This window comes from Typopeltis vanoorti, chromosome 18, assembly GCF_054136105.1.
Source record: "Typopeltis vanoorti isolate ZY-2024b chromosome 18, IOZ_Tvanoo_1.0, whole genome shotgun sequence".
In the NCBI taxonomy this organism is placed as follows: Eukaryota; Metazoa; Arthropoda; class Arachnida; order Uropygi; family Thelyphonidae; genus Typopeltis; species Typopeltis vanoorti.
In genome coordinates this window covers 91,572,184-91,594,483 of record NC_143566.1, presented here as the reverse complement: position 1 = coordinate 91,594,483, position 22,300 = coordinate 91,572,184, and the positions used below count along the sequence as shown (strand labels likewise).

General features: G+C 37.4%; 1 protein-coding gene across 1 annotated transcript in view; it reads left to right on the top strand.

The window, feature by feature from the left end:
* Positions 1 to 22,300, top strand: part of kcc (solute carrier family 12 member kcc) — an 831,023-nt gene that overhangs the window by 413,015 nt on the left and 395,708 nt on the right. The window contains exons 13-14 of the mRNA XM_090408412.1: positions 17,975 to 18,149; positions 20,300 to 20,398. Of these exons, the coding sequence (XP_090264538.1) occupies positions 17,975 to 18,149; positions 20,300 to 20,398 (274 nt within the window). The remainder of the gene's footprint in view (positions 1 to 17,974; positions 18,150 to 20,299; positions 20,399 to 22,300) is intronic.

The window sequence follows — 22,300 nt, the reverse complement described above, 5'->3', positions numbered from 1 at the left end:
TCTCAGATTTGGTCCCTGGGATTTGAAGGGGATAAATTAACTGTGGAAAGGGTACAAAGGCAAATAACAAAGATGGTTTCAGGACTGTACAATGACAGTTATGAGGATCGGCTGAGGGAATGTGGACTGCAGAGTTTGGTGGATAGAAGAAGGAGAGGTGATATGATTGAGACTTTTAAACTGTTGCGAGGTGGTTACAGAGTTGACAATGGGGAGTTCTTTCGCTTGGTTGAACAGCGGGAATGAGTGATGACAAGAGGCCATCCCTGGAAGTCACGAAAGGAAACTGTGAGCAAGAGGGTGAGGAGGTTTCTTTGCATGGAGGGTGGTTGAACCATAGAATGCATTGCCTGATGGAGTGGCGAGAGCAAGAACAGTCAATGAGTTTATGATGGAGTGGTATGATGGACTTTGTGTTTCTTAAGGCGGTCCTCTCCTCGATGAGTCTTGATAGACTTTGTGTTTCTTAGGAAGGACCTTCCGCAATGAGTCTTTTGACTCCATGGAGGCCTGAATAATAATAATAATAATAAAAAGTTTTGCATCTTACACAGAATTCGAACCCATATCTTTCCAACAAAAAGGAAAGTATTGGGTAGAGTGGATTCTGGACTTGGCCATAGCTGTTCACCGTGTGATTAATGTTCAAGTATCTATATATAGGACTGATCGTTTTCTTTTTTAATAACAGCACAGTTACTTTCAGAGCCTATTCAACTCTGTCGATAATGCAGATTTAGGGATAAGAACCAATGCTGATATTGTGCTTTTTCATGATTCAGCCAGGCTGATACATGTATAGATGAGTATAATTATCATCGAAATTGTTGCTATCTGTGAGGATATTTAAGGGGGTTTCAAGTGTTCTCAAGATAGGTTATTGGCCTATTCTTCAATTAATGAAAAATGTAATGGGGATGTATGACACTTTATTAATCTCTCTCATTCATTACTTTTAATGAATAGATCTTAATGAATTAACAATTAAATGAATAGAATCAGGATAGAACGAGTGATTGAATTTCTTGAGTTCTTAAGGACAACTATCTTGCGCAATATGTAACAGAGGGCACACAAAGGTTATGACCCTTAGATCTGATTATATCGTCAGAGAATGTGAATGGAGTGTCTGATCTTACTTCGGTTGGTGAGAGAGTGACCATGAAGTGATGACGTGTGTTGTATCCAGTCATATGAGAACTTCTCTAAAGAAGGGATATATGTGGAACTACAAGGCTAATGAACATGACAAGTTTAGGACAACTGAGAGATGCATCATGGAAAGAGGAATTGAGTTGAGGGGAAAGGATATGGATGCTGCTTGGATGTTGATCCAGGATTGTTTAACAACAGCATGTCTGAGGGTATTCCAAAGGTGAAGAGGCTAAATACAATAGAGGAATGGAATAATCATGAAATCCAATATCCTACAAGATGAATGTTTGTTATAATCAGTTGCATGAAGCATACAAAGAGCATGCCAGGAAAATGACTGTTTATAAAGATAGCAAAAGTGCAGTATGAGTAGATGTTAGCCAGTCAAGCCAAGAAAAATCCTAATGAGTTATTTTGGTATGTGGCAATAGAAAAAAGAAGACATGTTCTATGTTTTAGCAGTTGGTTGAAGTATTCAGTGAGCAGTTTATCAGAATACCATCTTTTTGAAGGCAGCATCGTGAGAAGCTGGAGTGTAGATGTTATGGTGGAGAGGGACTGATGAGAGTAAGCTGTACATATATGAGGAACTGAGCAAACGTGATGGTAATAATGAGAGTATCATCATCATGTCTGGAAGGAATGTTGTAGGGAATTAATGGCATCCTAGGCACACCTGCTTAACTTGAGTCTTGCAACAGAACAAGTCGTAAGGAGTGGAACGTAGGAAAAATTGTTTCACTTCAAAAAGGGAGCAAAATAGACTGAGGCAACAAATTATAGGCAAATTGGTGTGTCTGAAGTTGTTAAGGCATTGCAAAGAACTAGCAATTAGATTGAGAATAGCAGGATCTGTATAATGTTCAGTATGGGTTTGTCGGGGAGAGGTTATGTTTTAGCAATCTGCTTATGTAATACAACAGTGAACAAATTCATTAGATATAGGAAATCATATACAGTGTAATACTTGGATTTTTTTTCAAAGGTCTTTGATATGTTGCCACATGATAAACTAGTAACTAAATTGAAACAGACGGGACTGGATAAGAGACTAGTGAGTGGTAGGTAATTGGCTGTTAAGTATCAGCAGGTTGTTTATGAAGGAGTAATATCTCAAAAAAGGAAGGTCACCAGTGGAATACCGAAGAGATATGTCTCACGAAATTTATTATTTGACTTGTATGTTAATGACATTGAGAAAGGCTTAACTGACAATATGCAGTTATTTTTTGATGATGCATAGTTGGGAAGAACTATGAGGAGCAGAGCAAATGTGGTTTTGCAGAATAATCTTCTGCAATGCCATTTGGCAAGGGAGTGTAGCTATCAGTTTAAGGTTACAAAGTGCAAGGTTTTGAAATTTGGTAGGCAGGGTCGGAATGTAGAGTATACAATTAATGGAGAAAACTTGAAGGAGGTGAAAGAGATGAAACATCTAGAAGTATGTTGCAGAGGACTACATGAAGAAATAGAGAGGTTATGATGCCATTGTGTAAGGTCTTGATCAGGCCTCATATGGATTATTGTGCACAGGTATGGTCACTGGGATTTCATGGTGATGAAACAGTCCAGAGAAGATTCACAAAGGTGTTCAGTGGCCTTTGAATGTGGAGTGCAAAGACAGATTGAGAGAATGTAAATTGCAAAGCCTTGTGAATAAGAGGAGGGGGGGATGTGATTGAGATATATAAGCTAGTCAGGGGTTGTTATCAGGTTGACATGGAATGGGAGTGGAGAAGGGGGGTAGAACAAGATGCCATTGCAGGAAACTGTATAAGGAGGGTGCAGGTTCTTTGCATGGAGAGTAGTTGGTGAGTGGATTGCATTGCCTGGGTGTGTTGTGAATGTAGACACATTTAATCAGTTTACGGCAAGGTTGGATGAGCATTGTGTGCAATAGTGTGTACCTCCCACAATGAGTCTCTGACTCAATGGAGGTCAGATGTTAATAATAATAATAATATTCTTTGTTTATTATTTTACTAAAATTGTAAAGAACATCACAATAGTTATGCCAATGATGAAGAGTACCTTGACATCTAGAAGCAAAAAGGTTATGGTTCCAAGAGCTTGATCAGGCCTCATATGGACTATTATGTGCAGATTTCATCATCTGGTTTTCAAGGGGTTGAAGATGTATTAGGTGACCATAAAAATTTCAGAAAAAGTTAACTGAGTCGGTTTTAGGTCTGTGGGATGTGTGGACAGATTTAAAGAATGCAACTTGCAGAGCCTTGTAAATAGAAAATGGAGACAGGATATGACTGTGACATATAGTGGGGGATTGTTACCATATTATATAGAGAAGATATTTCATAGAGTAGAGGGAGACAAGTAGAATGGTGATGTGAGATTGACGTGAATAGAATGAAATACTTAGTCAGCTGGTGTTATACACCTGGTAATGTGGATGGTGGTGACCATGAAATGTATAATCAAATTCTTCTTTTCTCCCTTTCATCATCTATGTGGATGATGAGGCTGAATGAACTTTTTCCACTTCTGTCTGCCCCTGGAGAGTCCAAACAATTCTGTCCAGTTTGGTGTCAGTTTTTTTTTTTTTTTTTTTCAGGTCCTCCTTTACTTTGTCTATCCATCTAATTCTGGGCTGCCCTTTGGATCTTTTACCTTCTATTGTTGTATCATAGGGCTTTATTTGGTAACCTTTCTGTGCCCATCCTGGTCACATGGCCAAACCATAGCAGACATCTTTCTTGGATTTTGTCTATTAAGGTTATTTCTTGTTTTAGTCGTTTCCTTATACCTTAATTTCTTAGTCTATCCAGCAGAAATACTCCAAGTAATCTTCTTAGCCAACCCATTTCAGCAAGTCATAATTTTTTTCTCTTCAACTTTTTTGAAATTCCAGCATTCACATCCATAAAGAAGTATTCAGAGAACCATTGTCTCATAAATTCTTACTTTTGTTACTTACATGATGACACTTGACTTCCATATTTTATTTAGTTGTCCAAAAGTTTGGGACACTTGACTGATTGATAATCAAATTAGCCAAGCAAATAAGAAAAGGGTAATCATTATGGATGATTACAATTATGGCAATATAGACTGGAACAAAGAGGTTTCAACTAGAAGTAAGTAAGTAACACACAAGGACTGAGGGTTGAAAGTTTATTTTTCACTTGGTTAGACTTTAATAAATTTAGTTTAATCCTTTATCCAAGTGTGAGCAAACAAAGTTTGCACCTGAAAGTATCTTCAGGACTGGGGTAAGGTAGTACAACACCAGGCAACTCATTGCAAAGGTGGAGCAAGCTAACATCACTCCCTTACCCCAGTCCTGAAGATACTTTCAGGCAAAAACTTTGTTTGCTCACACTTAGATAAAGGATTAAACTAAATTTATTAAAGTCTAACCAAGTAAAAAATAAACTTTCAACATCTTTCTCTAAATTCAGAGTAATTTAATAAAAAGGTGGCGCACCGTTTGGCAACTCCTATAGGTGGAGATGACCTTGCTAATCCTTCTGCCTGGTATCTCTACTTGGGCCTGGCTCCCACTGAAGAGACCACAATAAAGGTCGAAACTAGTCTGGGTAATGGCCCTTCCCTTAATGCATAACATTATACATATCTGCAAAGGAGATGTGTTTTGCATTATGGGAGATACTGAGATAAGAGTGCTGTTAGCTTGCTCCACCTTTGCAACGAGTTGCCTGGTGTTGTACTACCTTACTCCAGTCCTGAAGATACTTTCAGGCACAAACTTTGTTTGCTCACACTTGGATAAAGGATTAAACTAAATTTATTAAAGGATTGAGGGATTTGATCATCTCATCAGAGGATGTTATTATAAATGAGGTGTCAAATCACTCTCCAGTTGGTGAGAGTGACAATAAAGTGATTACCTGGGTGGTTGCCAGCAGTGTGAGGAAAGGGTAAATGTTGAACTACAAAGCTGGTGATTATGAGAAGCTCAGGAGACAGCTTGCAGGTGTATAATGGAATGAGGAGTTGTCTGGAAGAGAGATCAGTGCGGCTTGTGTGATATTCAAGAACCTAGTAGAAGCAATGTCTAAATGTATTCCAAGGGTCAGAAGGTTAAATAAGGTAGGTGTGAAATGGATGAATGAATAGATTTCCTTGGTATTAATCAATTAATACCGAGGAAAAAGGCATTATGGAGGCAGCTAAGAGAAGTGATAATAATCAATTCCATGAGGATTACAAAGAACATGGAAGGAGGATGACTTAGTTGGTAAGAATAGCAAAAGGTAAGCAGTTAGCTAATGAAGCCAAAAAGAATACTAGGGAGTTCTTTCAATATGTAGCCAGCAAAAATAAGAATGATTAGGCAGGATGGCATTGATTAGAGAAAATGATATAAGAACAACTGCTGCAGAGGATATAGTTAAGATATTTATTGAGCAGTTTATAAAGACCTTTCATTCTCAGGAATGTGACCATGGAGAGTTTGACAGCAGTTGATGAGGAGGAGAGAGAGAGAGAGACTGACTGTAAATGAGCAAGAGGTATATTGGGAATTGAACAAACTTGATGTTAATAAGGCTGTGGGACATGATAACATATCACTGTGTACTTTGAAGAAATGTGCCAGTTATTTGATATTTGCCTTGACTTATTTAATAAGTCTTGCACTGGATCAAGTTCCAAAGGAGTGGAAGGAAGGCAAGAGTGTGCCACTTCATGTGTGTCAGTTGTTGTGCTGAAAGTGTTTGAGAAACTTGTGAGAACCAGTATCCAGAATTATTATTATTATTATAACAGTGTCTCCATGGAGTCAAAAGACTCATCATGGGAGACCCTACATTGATAAAGTAACCATTATTCACACAATACCTATCATACTTCTCTTTAAATTCATTCACAGACGAAGCATTCACAACCACCTCTGGCAATGCATTCCACCCATTCACAACCCTCCAAGCAAAAAATCTAGTCCTAACACCCTTGTTAACCACACTCTTACATAATCTCCATGGATGGCCCTCGTTCTCTCCTTTCCTGCACTGGTCTTAAAAATGTCATCAGTATCAATCCTATAAAATCCCTTTAATAATATATATGCCTCTATCATATCTCCTCTCCTATGTCTATCAGCTAGTTTTTGGAGCCCACAGATCTTCAATCTATCCTTGTAAGGAACATTCCACAGACCTGCAGCAATCTTTGTAACTCTGAATCCTCTCCACCATTTCTTCATCTCCAAGAAATCCAGGTGACCAGATGTGCACTCAATAGTCCAAATGCAGTCATATTAATGCCTTATAAAGTGCAACAATAACTTCCTTATTCCTGCTTGTTAGTATGTTCTTCAACAACCATGTAATTTGATGTGATGTTTTGGCAATCTTTGCAATATGCCCTTTAAACTTAAGTTCTCTGTCTACAATAACTCCCAAGTCCCTTGCCTCGTCAACTTCTTGTAGTTCAGTTCCATCAATATAGTAAGCAGCGTGTGATCTCATCTTACACTCAGCCACGTTTTACTGACAGCCATTTACCTCAGCCCATACCATCAGCCTATTTAAGTCATCCTGCAAGATATCTACATCATCTGAATTGACTATTGCTCTTCCTAATTTTGCATCATCAGCAAACAAGTGGATATTTCTTTTCAAAGTATTCCCAATATCATTGATGTACAAATTAAACAATAGAGGACCAAGCACCGATCCCTGAGGTACACCACTAGTCATCACCTACCTTCTCCTGGACTCAGCTCTTCCATAAACCACACTTTGATATCTATCCACCAGCCACCCTCTAATCCAAATCTCCAGCTTTGGATCCATACCCATTTGCTCTAATTTATGCAACAGAGTTCTGTGTGGATCTGTTAAAAGCCTTTGCAAAGTCAAGCAGTATCACTGAGTAAGGATTTCCTTTATCCAACTCCACTGTTACTTTATTATACTTTATTATATGTAAGAGTCTTCATAAGTTTAATCATCATTAGATGGAATGTATAGTATGGATGTGCAATGAGAGAAGATAGACTCTTAGACAAGACATCCATACAGAGAGAAACCAACCTCACTGTCATGGCTTCAACAGTGTCTCTTCCACATACCACTTCTCATAATCCCACTCCTTTGCAGAGTATGTGACAGCAAAATTATACATCAATTGAGCAAAGCCTTCTGAATCGATACTTACAGGTTCAGGCCCATTCACTAGCTGGTGGCCAGCCTGCAGCACCACTGTTTTGACTGACATACTCTTGAAATAATAAATTTAGTTTAATCCTTTATCCAAGTGTGAACAAACAAAGTTTGCTCCTGAAAATATCTTCAGGACTGAATATGGTATTGTACTACCTTACTGGGGTAAGGCAGTGCAACACCAGTCAACTCGTAGCAAAGGTGGACCAAGCTAACAACACTCCTATCCCAGTATCTCCCATAATGCAAAACACATCACTTTGTGGATATGTATAATGTTATGCATTAAGGGAAGGGCCACTACCCAGACTAGTTTTGACCTTTATTGAGGTCTCTTCAGTGGGAGCCAGGCTCAGAGGTGGAGATACCGGGCAGAAGCAATAGCAAGGTCATCCTTACCTATAGGAGTTGCCAAAAGGTGTGCCACCTTTTTTATTAAATTACTCTGGATTTAGAGAAAGATGTTGAAAGTTTATTTTTCACTTGGTTAGACTATAATAAATTTAGTTTAATCCTTTATCCAAGTGTGAGCAAACAAAGTTTGCGCCTGAAAATATCTTCAGGACTGAATATGGTGGTATACTACCTTACTGGGGTAAGGCAGTACAACACTGAGCAACTCGTAGCAAAGGTGGACCAAGCAAACAATCCACAAGGAGATGGGTTTTGCATTATAGGAGATACTTGGATAGGAGTGTTGTTAGCTTGGTCCACCTTTGCTACGAGTTGCCTGGTGTTGTACTGCCTTACCCCGGTAAAGTAGTACAACACTTACCTTACCCCGGTAAGGTAGTACAACACCATATTCAGTCCTGAAGATATTTTTCAGGTGCTAACTTTGTTGCTCACACTTGGATAAAGGATTAAACTAAATTTATTATAGTCTAACCAAGTGAAAAATAAACTTTCGACATCTTTCTCTAAATCCAGAGTAATTTAATAAAACGGGTGGCATACCTTTTCGCAACTCCTAGAGGTAAGGATGACCTTGCTATTGCTTCTGCCAGTCGGAACTGTACAACACCATTGTTGTACAGCTCCCACTGTGTGTGTGTGTGTATATATATATATATATATATATATATATAGCCAATCTCCACCTCTGGGCCTGGCTCCCACTGAAGAGACCTCAATAAAGGTCAAAAAACTAGTCTGGGTAGTAGCCAATCCCTTAATGCATAACATTATACATATCCACAAGGAGATGTGTTTTGCATTATGGGAGATACTGGGATAGGACTGTTGTTATCTTGATCCACCTTTGCTACGAGTCGCCCAGTGTTGTACTGCCTTACCCTGGTTAGGTAGTACAACACCATATTCAGTCCTGAAGATATTTTCTGGTGCAAACTTTGTTTGCTCACACTTAGATAAAGGATTAAACTAAATTTATTATAGTCTAACCAAGTGAAAAATAAACTTTCAACTACTTTTGAAATGGAGGAGGTTATGGGGTCTCTAAGTATGTTTGGCATGATTTCAGATATCAAAGGATATCTGAAGGAAGTATTCTCACACTGTATACCCAAGGTCAGAAGGGTAAATTGGGTAGGAGTTAGATGGATGTGTAGTATCATTAAGCATGAGCTGCGAAATAAGAAAATGTTGTGGAGGGTATATAGGGAGAAACATGAGCAGCTAACTCATGAACAGTACAAGGATCAGCCAAAAAAGATGACAAGCATGGTAAGGAAGGCAAAATCAGATTATGAGAAGATATTAGCCAAACAAGCAAAAGGAAATCAAAATCCTGAAGAATTTTTTCATTAAGTGGCAAGTGGGAGAAAGAAGAACTTTAATGAGTGCAGATGGTACAGAGAGGGAGAAAGAGAGGTAACACGATGAATGAAATTGTTGAGCTGCTGAGTGATCATTTTTCTAGGGTATATCATCAAAGTGAAGATATTATGGCAGACACGACAGGAACTGATGTGAGAACAGAGATTGATGAATTGGAGGTACTTAGTATATTGCAGAATCTGAATGCAAATACAGCTGTGGGATTGGATGTGATATCAACTCGTATTTTAAGAGAATGTGTTGCAGAACTGGCAATGCCTTTAACTAAACTTTTACTTTAATTCTCAGCTCTTGCAAGTCCCAAGATAGTAGAAGAAGGGTAAAATAATTCCTTTGCATAAAGGAGTAACTAAGTCTCTTGAAGCAAATTATAGACCAATCAGTATCTTAGAAGTTGTGATAAAAGTACTGGAAATGTTGGTCAAAACAAGCATAATAGGATGACAGTATAAGGGAATGGCTACACAATGATACTGCTTTATTTTGCAAAGACATTTGACAGTATACCACATGGAACTTTTTATTACACCAACTGCAACAAATGGGGATAGATAGGAAACTGGTGATATCGATAAAAGGGTAGCTGATGGATAGATACCAAAAAGTAGTATATGGAGGAGCAGAATCCAGGAGAAGGCAAGTGTCTGGCGGTGTGCAACTCTTTCTTGGACCACATGATATATGAAATAATTTGAAGGAAGATATTCAGTTGTTTACTGATGATGCAAAGTTCAGTAGTGATAAATAATCAAGGTTATATTAAGAGCTTACGGGATGATTTGAATATTCTGACAGTATTGGCAAAACATAATGGATGTCAATTTAATGTGTAAAGTTATGTATTTTGGGATATAAAGATTACAAGCTGTATATCACATCAAGGGAACTATACTCCAAAAATTGATGAAGCTAGGGATTTTGGGGTAGTAGCAGAGAGAATTGAAGTTTAGAGGACATTATTGCTGAAGTAGCCTGGTAGTTCACAGGATTACTTGGTTATTGAAGAACACTCTAACAAACAGAGATAAGGGAGTTATCATTCCTCTTTATAAAGCCATAATACAAACACATCTAGATTACTGTGCTCAGGTCTCTGACACAGCTGAGTTTGTTAGGGATGAGGAAGTGGTGGAGAGGATCAAGTGATCAAGATTTTGAATGGTAACATAAAGGTCTAAACTAGTCTGGGTTTGTTGCCCTTCCCTTAATGCATAGCAGTATACATGTCTGCAAGGAGATGGGCTTTGCATTATGGGAGATACTGAGACAAGGAGTGATGAGATCTTAGTCCACCTTTGCTCAGAGTTGCCTGGTGTTGCACCACCTTACCTCAGTCCTGAAGATATTTTCAGGTGCAAACTTTGTTTGCTTACACTTGGATAAAGGATTAAACTAAATTTATTATAACTAGAGAGCTACTGGCCAACATCTATTTGCTGTCCAGCTCCAAACATACCAAAGTAACTTCCCATCGTCTTTTGAATATCGTACACCTCTATTCTTTGAATAAATATCCCTGTTTTTCCCAATGAGTACAACCTCTCACTTTTTAAGAATATTAGTAGGCTACATTTTCTTCTTAATCACTCGCCTGCATGTCACTGTATAATTATTATTATTATTATTATTATTATTTGACACCTCCAGGGAGTCCAAAGACTCATCGAGGGAGAGTGTGCCAACAGCATCGAACGATTGGTCCCCTTCCAACTACTAATCGCGCTCAAACTTTCTTAACTGAGCCATTAGTAGTAGAGGCTCTACCAATCTACCAACCTTTGCCGGCAAGGAGGTATGGGTCTTGTGATCTATCATGTGAGGGATCATCATTAAAAAAGGGGAAAATTACCTTAAAAAAAAGCATATCATGGAGGAGACATAGGGCTCAAGAGTGCTGGATCTGCGGATAGCATTGAAGATATATCCATAGCCATGGCAGACACTCTGCCTCCAATATGGGGAGAGTGACTAGGCAGTCTTGTGGTGGGGGGTTGCAACATGTGGAATTCTCTGTTAAGAATATAAAAACCTTGCAATTATGACTGATTTAGAAGGCATCTTGAAGCATTTTATGGCTTAATATTTATTATTTATTATGGCTTAATATTTGGTTCGATTTGATTTTTTATGGTGCAAAGACATCAAGAGTCATACTGCGAAAGGACACAGTTTACAGTAGTACATATGGTAATTGGTTAGTAGGACAATCACAAATATCCATGTCCTTGATGGGATTCAAAACCGCAGCCTCTCAGCTGGAGAACAGATACACCAACCACTCGGCTAACCAGGCCAGTGTTATGGCTTAAGAAGCTACAAGAAAGGAATGTCAGTAGTGCGTGGAAAGTGAGGATTGTTTGAGAGAAGCAGTATGAGAAACCATACCCACAGTCAGGAGATAAACTTCCTGTAATTTCAGGTGTCTTCTCCCTCCAGGAGATTGACTACCATGAGTCTCCACCATGTCCTATTCTGCATCTCTCTGCTGCATTCCTCATATGAGAAATAGGTCCAGTTTTCTATATTTTTCATCCACTCCAGTCTTCGTCTTCCTCTCCTTCTCTTTCCCTCAACAGTTCCTTCAAGAAGTGTCCTTTGTAGGCAGTTATGTCTCAGAATATGTCCAAAATAGCTGACTTTTCTCTTTTTAATTTCTTTCATCAGGCTCCTGTTTACACCATCTCTAGTACCTCTTCATTTGTCTTTTTGTCTTTCCATGATATCCTCATAATTCTTTGCAGCGTCCACATTTCAAAGGCCTCCAGTTTTTTCACACTTAGATTGGAGAGTGTCCATATCTCTACTCGGTATAATAATGTGGTCTTGTTCTTAGTCTTGTTTTCAGATTTAATTCTCTATCTGTCAGTATATTTTTCATACTGTTGAAAGTTGACCTTGCAATTTCAATCCTTTTTCTAATTTCATCTTCTGTCCCGCATTCTCTTTGATCAAGTGTCTGAAGTATATGTATGTTTGCACCTGTTCTAATTTATTTCTTTTTATGTTGATGCATATTTTTGGTATTTCCTTTTTTCTTGAAATTATCATGATTTTTGTCATTTTAAAGTTGAAACTAAGGCCATAATGTTTGCCGTACTTGAGGGTTTCATCTATAAGAGTCTTGAGGTCATATTTGTTTTCAGCTAGAAGAACCATGTCATCTGATCTTAGGTTATTAATATTTCTGCTCCTACAGTGATTCCTGTGAGGTTACTAATTTTATTAAATATTTCTTCTGTGTACAGGTTAAGAGAATCGGAGAAAAGACACAGCCTTGTCTCATACCTTTCTGAACTGGGAATTCTTCTGGGGTCTCTCTATTTATTCTCAAAGATGCAGTCTGTTTCCAGTAAAGATTAGTTATTAGCCTAATGTCTTTTCCATCCATGCCTATTTTTGAAAGGATTTCAATTAATTGTTCATGTTGGACATTGTCGAATGCCTTTTTGTAATCTATGAAGCAGAGGTACACATCTTTTTGTTTTTCTATATATCTTTCTATGATGGTTCTGACGTTGAAAATACCTTCTCTTGTACCCACTCTTGTATCAGCCTTCATCACTTCTAATTCTTGGAGTAGGTTGTCTAATTTGCCCGTGTCGTAGAGTGTTCTGACGTTCCATGTTACTATTTTCAAGAGATTGCTCCTTGTTTTCAGACAAGGGACATCTGAGAATATCCTCTCTGGAGGGTTTGGGATATTATCTTCATACACTACCTTAGTAGTTCTTGTCTTACAATTCCCAGTTTCAAGTCCTTCCCTGTAGCTATAAGAGCTGATGGTTGCAGGGATCTCAACCACATCTCTAACTTCATATTGTGACATGGTGTGTTTCACGGTTGACAATGGATAAATACATGATGAGGCTCCAATCTCTTCCACAATGGCTGGCCACGTCCCTTAGATGTCAGGAGTGTGCCACACATCTTGCTATCATGCTGTTGATGCCATTGATCAGTCAATGTTGATTCGTCTGCCATCTTGGCCATCCCAGACTTCGTGCACATAATGGTTGGCATTCCCTATTTACAGCATTCTATATTGCTGATACTTTCACTTAATTTAGTCTCATAAGTCTTATAAATCTCAGCTCTGGCAAGGTTCCAAAGGAGTGGGAAGAGGATAATTTAGTTCATTACATAAAAGTGACTCCAAAATGAACTATGAGGAGTTGAACATATGTTATGGCCTTACAAGAAGACTTGAATAGATTGAGTGAATGGGTAGAGGAGTGAGGATGACAGTTCAATGTTGCAAAATGTGAGGCTATGAAATTTTAAAAGCAAAAATGAGAGATGTAGAATTAGTTCTTGGTGGGGATATGTTGTTGCAGGTGGAGGAAATAAGAGATCCAGGGTGATCGTGAATAAGGATCTGAAATTTAGAGGGCATATTGCCAAAATTATAAGGACAGCACAACAAATTCTGGCAATGGTATGGATGACACTGACTTGTAGAAGTAAGGAGATTCGGGTTCCATTGTGTAAGGCTCTGATTGGCCACATATGGACTACTGTGCACAGATTTGGTCACCTGATTTTCAAAAGGATGAAGAGATGTTGGAGAGAGTCCAGAGGTGATTGACCACAATAGTTTCTGATTTCTGGAATGTTGAATATGAAGAAAGGTTGAGATGATGCAATTTGCAAAGTCTAGTGGATAGGAGAAAGAGTGGCGATATGATAGAGACATACAAGTTAGTAAGGGGTTATTATAGGATTAATGTTGGAGATGTTTTTCGTAAAATGGTGGAAGATGGGGTGAGAACAAGGGTCATCCCTGGAAGCTTTATAAAGAGGGTGCGAGCGGAGGAGTAAGAAGAAGGTTTTTTGCATGGAGAGTTGTGACTGATTGGAATGCATTGCCTTAGACCATTCCAATCAGTCAACATTCCGATTAGAGCAAATAGGAATGTTGTCTGCAGAGAATTTTAATGTGTTTAAGGTGCAGTATGATGAGCTGTGTATATGACGAAAGGGACCTCCAAGATGAGTTGTGACTCCATGGGGTTTTTGGGATAATAATAATAATAAAAGACATCAGCAGAAAATTACATTCCAATTAATATCTCAGGAGTGGTGGTTAAGGTATTGGAAAAGTTGATTAATGGTAAAATTCAGCAGTGGATGGATAGGAATATGGTACTCTATGATGGATGGATTTGGAAAAGGTGGGTACTGCCTTAATAATTTACTCACATTTTATAATAAGAGTGATGCAGAATTAGATAAAGGAAATAGCTACACATGAAACTACTGAACATTACAAAGTCATTTGATGGTATACACTACAAGGAAAACTTACAAAAATTGCAGCAAATAGGAATGCATATAAAGCTGGCAGCATGTATGGGGGAGTGGCTGATAGTTAAACAAGAGTAGTATATGGTAGAGTGAAATCCAGTGGAGTGCCCCATTCAGGACCACTACTCTTTAATTTTTATATTAATGATGTGGGAATGATCTTTTCAACCCAAATATCATACATTTTGCAAAATTAAATTGCTAATCACTATCAGCCACCCACAAGCTTGTCCCACTTAAGTGGGGTCGCTGTAGAAGAAGAAGAAGAAGATATAGGGAATGTTCAGTTCTTTCCTGATGACACAAAACTGGTGAGGACAATAGTTGATAAAGATGATGTATCCTGTAGGATGATTTAAATAAATTGGCATTGTGGGTGGTTGATAGTGATTAGCAGTTTGATTTTGCAAAATGTATGATATTTGGGTTGAAAAGATTACATACTGTGTACCACATTGATGGTGCTGAATTGCAGGAAATTGATAAGGCTAGGATCTTAAGGTTAATGGTGGATGGACAGAGAGTTGATATTCAGAGAGCATATAACAAAAGTTAGTAAAATAGGCACAAAGGATTGTTTGGATGTTGAAAAACACACTAACAAGCAAAAATAGCAAAGTTATTATCCCTCTTTGGCTATGATTCAGCTGCATCTGGACTGCTGTGCACAGATTTGGTCACCTTGGTTTCTTAGTAACATTAAGGAGAAGGAGGTGGTGGAGAGGATTTGGAGACAAGTGACCAAACTGGTGACAGGTCTGTAGAATGCTCCTTGTTAGAATAGGTTGTAGGTATGTAGGTGGCAGTTTTGTTGATAAGCTGAAAAGAGTGGACATGATAGAAACTTATAAGTTAGTAATGGTGTGCTATAAGATTGATATAAAGAAAATTTTACAATACATTTTGTTTTTATTTATATCATCCACCCTCTCTAATATCTTGAAAAAAATTATAATTATTATTATTATTATGTGACACCTCCAGGGAGTTCAAAGACTCATCGAGGGAGAGTGTGCCAACAGCATCAAATAATTGATTCCCTTCCAACTACTAACCATGCTCAAACTTGCTTAACTTTTTCCAGCCTGGTTGGCCGAGTGGTTAGCATATCTGCTCTCCAGCTTAAAGGCTGCGGATTCGAATCCCGCCGTGGCCATGGATGTTTGTGATTGTCTGTGAAAGTACTAGTTGTGGTAGTCAGTGGTAGATGGCGTTGGTGTTAGATGATGAAGGTTGGTGGAGTAGTGAGACGAAGAGTTGTAGAGTAGATGCCCTCCCTCGATGAGTCTTTGGACTCCCTGGAGGTGTGATGCAATAATAATTAATTAATTAATTTTTGCATGAGCCATTAGTAACAGAGGCTCTACCAATCGACTAACCTGAATATAACATTCTGTGGGACCTTATACACAAATACATATTACATATTAAACATAAAGATAAAGAAGTTTATCTTTATGTTTAATATTGAATACTTCTTTTCCTTGATCCCTGTTGTCTGAATTTAACATCTTATAGTTGTTTACTAATACATCTCATTTGTTTCAGTCTAACTCTTCTCAGTAACATCGGTTATATTAATGTGATAGTTCACTAATTCTTCTTCTATCATTTGTACTTTCTTTGATGATGGGTCCTGTCTTCTTTTCTCATTATGTTGATAGTACTGTCTTCAGTTCTGCTGATATCAAGTTTGTTCTAGCAGCTGATTTTTACTGTTTATCCTGGTTTCCTGTGAAAACAGCTAATGCCTTGATTATCCATACACTGCTCCAGCTATCATGACATTCCATCAGACTGTATCAATATTCTTAGTCGTGAGTGTGCTGGCAGTGAATGAGTTTAAGGAGAAGTATGATAGGTTTTGTCTTTATGAAAGTTAGTGTGGATCTCCTGACTCCATGAAGATAAGATACCATTTAATAATAATTCTGTTTTTGGCTTAGGCTAATACTCAGTATGATTTGATTGGCTAAGTCCCACATTGCCAGTCTCTCCTCATTCATTCAGTATCTTCATGGATACCAAATAACATATCACACCATGAAAAGATGAAATTGGATATTAGGTCAGAAGTCTGAGTGTATGCTCTCCATAATCCTTAAAGACTATGTGAAGGTCTCTTCTTACTTATCTAGCTTATTTACTTATTTATTTACCCTTAACTGGCCCCAATAATTCCAAGAAATCCAGCAACCAGATCTATGCACATTAGTACAGATGTGAATTTATGAAAACTTATGGGAAAAAAAAATCCTTAGTTCTGCTTTTCTGCGTGTTCTTCAACATTCAATTGCTACTTTGAACTATTTGCCCACTTTCATAGTATGCCTTCCGAACTATGAGTACATATCCCTATTCAATAATGACTTATTTATGACACAACTCATTCACATACAATAGTAACGTTTCTTTGGAAGCTTTTGTATAGTATTGAGAAGAATAGATAAAAACATTTTTTGGATGTTTTTAAATTCTGAAAATCATATTGCTCTTATATTGGAAATTATGCAAAAAAGCAAAGCTATCTTTAGTCATGGAGACCCTATTTTTAAGAATTATTAATTTGACATACCTAGGTGCATTTTTGAATTTAAGGATGATATAATACTTTGGACCAATACTTGATTAGACTGGTTGGTATGTGATTAGGAGGTGTTGAAGTTGAAAAAAATGATAGTCTGAGCACAGACATACTTAATTTGACGTACTTGTATGTGAATGTACACCATCATCATCATCTTCTTCCTTATACCCTCTTTTACCTTGCGGTGTCGAGGGTCCATTGATCATCGGACCTCACTCCGTTTACAGGATAAGGTGGTCAGCCTTATGCCCCGGTGTATCCTATGGCCTGTAGTGTTGAGTTCTCAAGGCCAGTTTGCCTGCTTTGCGGGATGAAAAACCCCAGAATAAACTGGGGAAAAAACCCTGCTGTCCACGCCCAAGACTGGCTAACTTGGCTATGGCTGAGGAAGATCCTTCAGCTCCTCACGTCACCGACGGGAATCGAACCTAGGACACTCCTTCCCCAGGCATATGGTTGCAAAGCGCATAGCCACTAGGCTAACCGTGTGGACGTGAATGTACATAGGTATGTCAAATTAATTATCCTTATGCCAGCCTGGTTGGCTGAGTGGTTCCATTCTCCAACCAAAAGGCTGCAGGTTCGAATCCTACTGTGGGCATGGATGTTTGTTTGTGAAAATACTAGTGGTGGTGGTGGTCAGTAGTAGATGGTGTTGGTGTAGATGAGGAAGATATCTGCAACTGGTGGAGACGGAGAGTTGGGGAGTAGTTACCCTCCCTCGATGAGTCTTTGGACTCCCTGGAGGTGTCACGCAATAATAATTATTCAATATAATCCAATTTATTTAGCATCTCTGTAATCTAGTTGGATAATTCTTAAAAATGAGGGCAGTGTATTACCAAAAATAGCTTTACTTTTTGTTTGCATTTTTTTGTTTACTTTTTTTTTTTAATTTTTTTGTGTCTGTTTAAAAAAAAATAGTTTATAGTCTTGATTTTATCATACTTAATAACTCTATTATTGTTCTGATTTTTTTTAGGAGCTCCTCGTCTTCTCCAAGCCATATCCCAAGATGGAATTATTCCATTTTTAAATATATTTGCCTATAGTTCATCCCGCAATGAACCTACTAGAGCACTTTTTCTTACTTTGGCAATATGTGAACTAGGAATTTTAATTGGCAACCTAGATTATATAGCTCCTATCCTTACAATGTAAGCTTCTTTGTGCTTCTTATCAATATCTTTGAAATGAAACTTATATGAAAAAGCATATATTTACTAATATTCATTAAGCGCCGAAATACGTAGGAAGCAAAATTTGGGAACGAACATCAATGTGTGATTTTTTCCATTAAAATATAAAAAAATGACATAAAAGAAATAATAAAAATTAAATGCGTTTCTTTTAAGATTAAAAAAAAAAAAAGAACTACTTAGTCTTAAAACATTTTAAATTTGTTTTCATTATTTCACGGCTCCCTCAATAAAACTTGCGGCCCCCAAGGGGGCCGCAGCCCACAGTTTGGGAAATGCTGCTCTACACCAACGCCATTTACTGCCCAGCACCTCCACTAGTATTTTTGTCTGTAAATTGTGTGTGTTCTCGAGGATGATTTGTCTGTATGCAGGATGAAAAACGCAAGTTTCTGGGAGAAAAAACCCTGCTAACCTCCATATGAGATTGGCTAACCCACCTTCAATTCAAAAACTCTTACTTCTGAACTCACTCATTTATGTTACACCTTCTTAGCCAATGGCTATAATTTCCATAGGATAGAAAAAATACTAAATGCTTCCCAGAGATTCCTCCATTGCCTGGCACACAAGACAACAGCAAAACTGTTACCATCTCATATATTCAAGGCATATCTGAAAGGATATCTAGAGTGTTTAATAATATCAGCTACACACTGTATTTAAACCTTATTTTGGCAACTCTCATCCATTCACCTAAGGATAAACTCTCTTCTTTATCACATCCAGGAGTTTATGAAGCGCCCTATTCTTGTGACTGGGCTTATTATGGACAAACAGGAAGAACTGTTGACATCTGCCTTGGTGAACATAAAAAATGCATCTGGCACTATCATTATGACAAGTCAGGCCTAGCAGATCGTGCCTTGGATACTGCTTCACACAGGATCAATTGAAAGAAAACAAAAGTGCTACACAGAAATCATTATAAGTCAGAGAGAGAGAGAGAGAGAGAGAGAGAGATTGTTTTCTTGGAATCAACAGAAGCTTTAAAGACTCCAAACCTCAACAAGTACGGCTGTATAAATTTACCAAAAATTTCGGAGACAGTCATTTTAAGATCTAATTAATATTTATTCTTCCAACATAGATGATGCCTAATTAGGACTTTAGTTCCTTGTATTGTCTGTTACAATTTTTTTAAACTAGTTTCACTGTTATACCAAATTGTTGTTGTTTCGCATACTGGGACAAACTGTTTTTGCGCTCTAAAGATGCTGGATATAATACCAGTGAAATATCAGCAAATAAGTTAATGAATATTATTTTCTTATCATTCTGTGTTGTCATCAATACTGTGAAAATAAATAACATGGAATAACTTGTTATGGGTTTAGTATTACTTCCAAGCCTTCATGGAAATGAACACTCTCAGAACGTGATAACTCTCATACCTTGCTTTGATGACCCTCGTCACTCTTGCAAAACATTCCTCTAATTCAATACCTGACGGGGAAAAATATTCCTTTTCACTTCCTTACTCACATGACTTTGCACAGTTTCTAGGGGTGATAGCTCATTCTCACATTATGCAATAATCTCCCTGTATCTATCTTATGTTCCCTCACCAACTTATATATTTCAATCATATCACCACTCTTCCTCTCATACAATCTTTGCAGATGAGGGTGAGATGTCTCAGGACTCTCACACTCAAATGTTCCAGATTCCTGAGACAGTTTTAGCTATTCTCCTCTGCTCTCTCTCTCTCTCTCTCTCTCTGAATCAAAGTTCCTCCAAAATGATAAGCTTTACAGAGGTATAATATCACTTTTCAAAGTGCATTATACTTATAATTTCACAGCCCCTTGCAAGAACATTATGTCAGATCTACCTGACATTGCTCATCCTAATTTAGCATCATCAGCAAAACAACTGAACTATATTATTGAACTATAAACCTTGAACTATATCGTTTATGTATAAATTACACCACAGAGTCTGTTCCATAACAGACCTCTGTGGTGGCCTCACTCATCACCTTCCTTTTGTCAGAAGTTCTTGAAGTGTTTCTAGTTTCTAGTGAGCAAGTTTACTGTAATGATATGAGGGTTAAAATGTACATATGTAAAGAAAATTTAAGTAATATGATTTTAATATATTTTCAGGTGCTTCCTGATGTGTTATATGTTCGTTAATCTAGCCTGCACTTTGCAAAGCTTGTTGCGTACTCCGAACTGGAGACCTCGTTTCAGATACTATCACTGGTATGTATTTATTCTATTTATTTATTTATTTATTTATTTTAAGAATTAGAAGTTATAAAATGTTTTTTTATTGTCTTAAGCCTTGCTTCTTCAGTTGAAAAATCAATTATTTTAAAAAATAAATATTAGTAAAACTTTAATCCTTATTTTTATTGAATTATCTATAATGTTGACCTTTTTATTTCATATAAATCTGATTTACAAGCTTTATTTATAATCGAGCATCTCTATACCAGTGGTGGGTCAAATCCTAGCTCATGAGGTTATTCACTTCACTCTCGAGGCAGTTTTTGGTTTTTATGTGTTTATCATAAAAGACAAAAAGTCACGATATATATATATAAAATGTTTTTCACAAACATATCATTACACGTAGAAATATAGTACATATAATATATTTCATATAATACAAACAAATATAAAAAAATGAAAGAAATTTAAATTGAGAAATATTTCATGTGAGCGTCATTTTGTTCTGCATGGCAGGCACCATCAGGGTAATGTAATGCTGTTAAAACATTAACACTGCTAAATTAATGCTGTTAAAGCATTAACAGCAAAAATGAAGATCCCTTTCTATGAGCAGTAATTAAACAGCATAATAATGTGACTATAATTATCTGTATGTCTTTTTAATAATTTAATGTTTTAGAAAATATCCTGTAATTTGTAAACTTCTGAAAATTATGCTATGTGGCTCGTGGGTCTAGGAAACTTGGCCACCTCTTTGCTATACTATCTCTTCTTAAGCTTAACTTAAAGCATGAATTTATAACAGGAAATTAGTGAATTACATTCAAGAACTATCTAGTAGAAGTAAGGTCTAAATGTATTCCAAGGATCAGAACATTAAAGAAGGTAGGTGTGAAATGGATGAACGAATAGATTAAGCATGTGATACAGAGAAAAAGGGCATTATGGAGGCATAAGAGAAGTGGTAATAACCAATTCCATGAGGATTACAAAGACCAGGCAAAGCAGGTGACTTGGTTGGTAAGGATAGCAAAACCGATTTATGAGCAGCAGTGGTTAGCTAATGAAGCCAAAAAGAATCCTTGGGAGTTCTTTCGATATGTAGCTAGCAAAAAAAAAAAAAAAGAATGATTATGGAAGGTTGACATTGATTGATTGGAAAAAATGGTATAAGGACAAGTGTTGTGGAAGATATAGTGGAGATACTTAATGAGTAGTTCATAAAGGTCTTTCATTCTTGTGAATGTGACTTCATGGAGAGATTAAGAGTAGTTGATGACGAGGAGGAGAGACTGACTATAAATGAGCAAGAGGTGTATATGGAGTTGAGCAAACTTGATGTTAATAAAGCTGTGGGACTTGATGATATACCACCACATATTCTGAAGGAATGTGCCAGGGAGTTGACATCTACCTTGACATATTTTTTTAATATGTATCTTGCACTGGATCAAGTTCCAAAGGAGTGGAAGGAGGGTAAGATTGTGCCGCTTCGTAAGGGAGGTGATAGAACTCAAGCATTAAATTATAGGCCTTCCTATCTGTGTTGAGTGTTGTGGTTAAGTTATTGGAGATGCTGGTGAGAACTAGGATCCAGAATTGGGTTGACAACAATGATTGTTATCTTTGATAGACAGCACGAATTTGCTAAAGGGAGGTCATGTTTTAGTAATCTACTTACTTATTACAGTAACGTGACATATTGTAATAAGTTTCTTATTACAATAAGTCACCTTATTGTAAGTAGGACAGAGGAGATTGATACACAGTAGTATACTTCGATTTCACAAAGCCTTCTGTTAGATTACTGCATGATAAGTTGATAGTCAAACTAGTCAAATGGGGTTGGATATTAGATTAGTGCATTGATCGGACACTGGCTATCTGATAGGTATCAACAAGTTGTGTATGGGGGAGCAATATCCCAGA